General features: G+C 33.3%; 1 protein-coding gene across 1 annotated transcript in view; it reads right to left on the reverse strand.

The window, feature by feature from the left end:
* Window positions 1-5,448, reverse strand: part of LOC134726816 (inter-alpha-trypsin inhibitor heavy chain H3-like) — a 43,036-nt gene extending 37,588 nt beyond the window's left edge. Inside the window, exons 1-2 of the mRNA XM_063591228.1 lie at window positions 5,302-5,448; window positions 384-541 (exon numbers count right to left, since the gene is read on the reverse strand). Coding sequence (XP_063447298.1) covers window positions 384-541; window positions 5,302-5,364 — 221 coding nt within the window. The 5' untranslated portion in view covers window positions 5,365-5,448. The remainder of the gene's footprint in view (window positions 1-383; window positions 542-5,301) is intronic.
* Between the last annotated feature and the right edge of the window lie 552 nt (window positions 5,449-6,000).

Consider the following 6,000-nt stretch of genomic DNA (forward strand, 5'->3'; position numbering starts at 1 on the left):
ATAATATTATCTATTAAAAAGAACAAAAGGGATAGCATATGATATGAAAGAAAACATAAGGTGAATATAGCAAATCATGCATAGACAAAATTTCCTCAGACGAAACATAACAAAGCACATGCTAGGAACATTGAGTATTGATTAATGAAATAAAATCGCAAAAAAAAACGACTTTGACGAACCCAAAATCAACGTATCTGGATTTGTATTAAAGTTGTTTGTCTGAATGGCATATTGATGTTCGGCAAACGAAGTCCAAGACGGCTCATAGTACAGGTGAAAACTACTGCTTAAAAATAACCAAAAATTAAAATATATATATATATATATATTTTGTTCAAGACGAGACGAATGGGAAATAGCTACAATTTTTTGAAACTTACATGACAAACTCGGTGATAAATGCGGCATCTGGAAGAGTGACATCAAATTTAGCCTCTACCGACTTGTTATCGCTATTTGCCACAGTACTGGTAACGAGAGTTGTAGCAAACCTATATCTGATATCAGATTGAACATGAAGAGAGGTGATTTCTAGGTTCTGAAAAGAAAAAAAGTATATCAAGCTGAAAAGCTGCATACCAAAAAACAATTATCACTAAATTGGTTAGTTTCTTCTGAAAGAAGTATAATAGTTTAAACATGGGAATAAAAAAATAAGTTATTACATCATAAGTACATGTATTTAAAGATTTGTCTTTGTTTGTTTTCGTGTCAATGGCAAATAGTGCATGCATATTTAGGATGAGACATAAGAAGACTATGTATATGAGAGTTAAAAAACGGATAAACTATGTTTGTATAGTGACATTGTTTTGCTTGGTACGTTGCTGTCTTGTTTTTTTATACTCTCCTGTCAAATTTCACTTAAACTAGTGTGACATTTATTACAACTAAGATGTATCAAAAACAGCGAATGGCAAAACAGTTATGGTATTTGACTTAAAATTGTATCCAAAAAACATAACCGTTGTGCAGTTAGAGTTGCTTTGTTGAGAATAGTATCATTGCAAACTAGTACATGTTACATCATGAACATTTTTTAATTTTGTGGATTTTAATATCCTAAGTTTTGGTATGAAATAGTCTTAGTAAAGGTTTGAGACTAAATAATGGTATCTGTTATGTTTCGGTGTAATAAAATATTAAAGCTGACTCGAAAAAAATGTTGTTGAAACGATAGGGATATGACAATATCACACATGCGCTTGACAAATACAAAAAGCAAAGAAAAACAAGTTTATAATGCTAGTTTCATCTCAAATGAACAACGAGACCTTGCACATTAAACATTATATCACACGTGCAACTCACTGCAAATGTAAGACGACCTGCCAATAGATCTTTACGAACAATTATAAATTATATGAGACATATGATATCTAACAAGTACTGTTCTAAAGTGTCCGTCAATTCCTGAACAAAATAAGGAAACAGTTGTTGTTCTTCTTTTTCTTTGGGTCAAAAAGGGTCGATATAAGCATTAGTCATAACAAAATTGAAAGTAAAATATGACTAGAGGAGATGACCTGTTGGAGTGCACAAACATATCAATAAATAAAACGTGTCAGAAAGAGAGAGAGAGAGAGAGAGAGAGAGAGAGAGAGAGAGAGAGAGAGAGAGAGAGGGATAATGAAGTACGTAGTGCACAGTTCTTTGCGTGAAAAGTCATATTCTCAATGAGGTCCTTTACATAGCGTGTAGTTGAATATGGTTGAATTCTTGGCGCTACATCAACCCATTGAAAGACAGCTGTGTGGTAATATCATCAAATTAAAACCTTTATCGGTTAAATAAATGCAGTGGCGGATTTAGAGGGGGGCGTAGAGGGCGTACGCCCCCCCCCCTTTTGCTCGGACTTTTTTTTTTTTTTTTTTTGTAAAATTATTAATCAGCACTAGACTTCGTGAACTTTGCAATTTCCTGAGAATTTAATTTTTATACGACAATTCTTTACTTATAAAGATAATTTTTCACTGGTATTTACTGAATGTCAAAGTCATGTGATTTGCTATGGAGGAGTTGACCAGTGTGTTGAAAAAAACATCACACGGTCATTTTGAAATTCAAATTAACAGTAATACACATTGCTTAGGCTGAGGATGTCATGACAATCAGGAAACCTGCAAAGCGAAACGGGATTGAGCAAGAACGTATTTACTTCTGTTTCATCATTTCAACCAAACAAAAAGTAATAGTTAATACTCTATAGACTATTAACCTCTCATGAAAAAAAATTCCAAAATATTATTTACCTACGAAAACATGTTTAACCCCAAATGCCCCAGCTTATTTTATAAATAGCAAAGTTGAATAATGATCCCCAGTTACCCCGCCGCAGTTTTGCGCCTGTTCTAAGTCGTCAGGAGCCTCTGGCCTTTGATAGTCTTGTGTTATTTTATTTATAGTTTCTTGTGTACAATTCGGAAATTAGTATGGCGTTCATTATCACTGAACTAGTATATATTTGTTTAGGGGCCAGCTGAAGGACGCCTCCGAGTGCGGTAAATTTCCCGCTACATTGAAGACCTTTTCGTGACCTTCTGCTGTTGTTTTTTCTATGGTTGGGTTGTTGTCTCTTTGACACATTCCCCATTTCAATTCTCAATTTTAGTATAAGGTCTAGAAAAAAGTCTCAGGTACGGACCATTTGATTTGAGGAGGCAGTCTGAGATATTTAAGAGAGAAAAAAATGACTCTGATCCTTGCCTTAAACAAATATTCTGGCCGTATCTGGATTGAAAACAATAGTCTTGCTATTAAAAACGAAGCTATTAAAAACGAAAATTTCAAACAAAATTATTTAGCATGAAATGAACATGATGAATAAAAATGGGCGTAGTTTTTTTGTGGCCGGGGTTCGCATGTCTGACTGGAATGACTGTTTCGCCGAACTTATATACATTGAATACTTTTTTCAAGACCAGACTGTAACAAGCCGGCTGGGTGTGACCTTTATGTCTTCATTTTTCGACCGTCATTCTAACTTCGTTGTCATTTCAGACACTTTCGTAATCTTTGGTGGATTTGGAACCCCTCACTTCGGTTCTCTAAGTTATGTCGGGTTAAACATATCAATCAAACATTTTGATGAAAACTGCTAGTTTGTCTTTTTTAACTCGTGTCGGTCGTATTGTAAATTTTATCGAATTTCCACGGGTTTTTTTCTGACAAGTCCTACATCAAATATATCAGTACATAGCTCTTGGATCAATACTATCATTTTATGATAGACTATTTATAGGGAGAATACAGCATAAAAATGTCCAACCCGTACACTTTACAGCAACTATATAATATACAATGCCCCAAGCCAGGAACCGTTTAAATATTGCATATTACACTTATTTTATGTTTTCTAGCCCAAAAAAGGTCCGCTCGGCGAAATTTTAAATCTTCGCCCCCCCTTCCAAAATCCTGGATCCGCCCCTGAAATGTATATCTCTCAAATGCTGTGAACACAAGTGGACACTTGAACAACTCTGGACAAGAGATATTATCAGCTTGTATATCGGAAAGAAATAATTACTCCTTCCCACTTCATTGCAACCTTTACAATATATGTACTGTTGATAAAAATGTCAAGTGCATAGTGTTGATTCATAATTAAGAAACATATAAATAATTGAAAAATTAGTCATTCCACTTTTCAAACTAAAAAGGGAAAAATGTTCTCATATTTTATGTGAATAAATTTTGTGTTCTAAGCGGTCAACAAGAAGATTGTTTCCCTTTAATGTATGTGTTGTTAAGCATGCCAAAAGTAGGCAGAACTATAATTCGTTAAGTACACTTCTGCGTGAAAATAATGATAGGTTTTCTTTCTTGGTTTCCAAAATAGATTATCGTTATTAATCTGAGGTGTGAGGTAGAGGGCGCAAATGTCGCCTGAAATTATGTCACACGAAGGTCATTTTCAAAAGTTTTTCAAAATTAATTTTACTACTGTATCACAGCTCATTTTATTAGTGCACTTTCAAATACTTAAAACATTTTGGCCTGATTTCTAGTATATATTATGTACTCAAGTTAAAATTAAACATAATCATATAGATTAAGGGAAAGACCATTTGACTTGAAGGGGAGAGTTATATATTTTTTCAAAACAAAATATTCTGTTTCCTTATTTGATAGAAAAAAATATTCTCGTCAAATAGATGACAAAAAAGCATATTCTGAAAAAAAAATTAAAAAATTCTGACTAAAACAAAAAAAACATAACACCCCCTCCGCCCTGAGGTTAAATGGTTTTTCCATAAGGATCTAAATAGAAATCTCAAAATCATCACAGGTACCAGAAATTGAACATGAATAAAGGCGTCAATCCCGAAAAGGATAAGGACGATTTTCTTGTATACCCCAGTTAAATAAATATGCATTAAGAAAATAATGGAAAAGAAAATATAAAAATAGAGTAATGAAGTTTTTTCGTGCAAAAAATACTAGAGTATTTCACTTTGAAAAAAAAGTATAGTTTTGTAACCATCTGTACTAATTATAATGTAGTAACAAATGAAGCACTGGTCATTTGTAATCATATTCACGGTACCTATTTATCTGCAAAAGATGCGCATTTTGATTTCTTAAGTGATGCTCGGGGCAAAATGTTTTCGACATCCAAAACTTATTTAAAAAGTGAAGAGCTTGTAAACCTACAACGAATAAAGTTTAGCCAAAGACGCGTACTGAATCTGATCTTTACATTGGGGAGATGTATTACTTTGATTTAAAAACAATTTAACAGCAAATTTTAAAACATTAATGTCTGAATTTTAATGCCAGTACCGAATTCTACTTATATTAAACTCATATATTTATATATCGTCTGCTGGTTTATTGAAAAAAAGGAAAGTTTGCATTGTGAACATCATTGATAAAATTGAGAATGGAAATGGGGAATATGTCAGAGTAGACAACAACCCGACCAAAGAGAAGTCAACAGCAGAATGATATAATTGATTTTCTTTGGATGTGATTCTTATCTTCATGTTTTACTTTGAAACGTTTCCATCGGCGGATCATAGAGAGGGGGTCCCGGGTATATTCCCCCCTTTCCCCCCGATTTTTTCCCCTTCATAATGTGAACGTTTCAAAATGACTGGATCCACACCTGGTATCAGAAATTCAAAATTATTGTTACCCATCTTTTTTGTGAAAAACATGCTTATTCTGCATTAAAATTTTGTACATATTTCGGCATATATAAACGCTGACAATATCATACTATACATACCAACAGGCAATCATAAATTACTAACGATATTATATTATCAAATGAAAACAACAACATTGAAAACTTACATTACTTTTGGAATTTACAACTGTAAACAACAGAAAAACTAAACATGTAAATCTTGCATCCATGTTGTTGCCTTGAGAAATTACAATTCACATAAATATCTATTTGTATCTTAAGTCTTTAAGATTGAATGACAATGATGTAAGAAGTAAGTATATAGGTTTTCCCTTACTTCTGACTACGCAGCCGTGTGTACTTAGACAAAGTACATCTGTAAGTGTTGATACGAATCAAGATCTAGGCATTATATCTAGAATCATATTCGAAACAGTGTGGTCCTGGCCATTGATTTGACGACCTAAATTATCCCATTGACTTGGACATATTAGGTGAACGTTTGTCTATAACGACCATTGCTCACTTCTTACTTATTATAGAATTTAAACTGTGGGGTCACCAAGGGTTCTTAACGTCTTTAATGATAAAATAATTCGAAAAATTATTCAGGAATAATCTTTATGATTTGATTTATATTATTGATATATATCAACACATCGTATTATTCCGGATTCGGAATTTTTCGAATTGCTTTATTTAGGTGTTGAGAACCTTTGGTGACCCCACAGATTCAGTGTCTTTAACAAGTACATAGTGAGCAGTGATTGTTACCGACAAACGTTCACCTAATCTGTCCCAGTCAATGGGATAATTTAGGTCGTCAATCAATGGCCAAGACCACACTGTTTTGAATATGATTCTAT

This window comes from Mytilus trossulus, chromosome 1, assembly GCF_036588685.1.
Source record: "Mytilus trossulus isolate FHL-02 chromosome 1, PNRI_Mtr1.1.1.hap1, whole genome shotgun sequence".
Taxonomy (NCBI): domain Eukaryota; kingdom Metazoa; phylum Mollusca; class Bivalvia; order Mytilida; family Mytilidae; genus Mytilus; species Mytilus trossulus.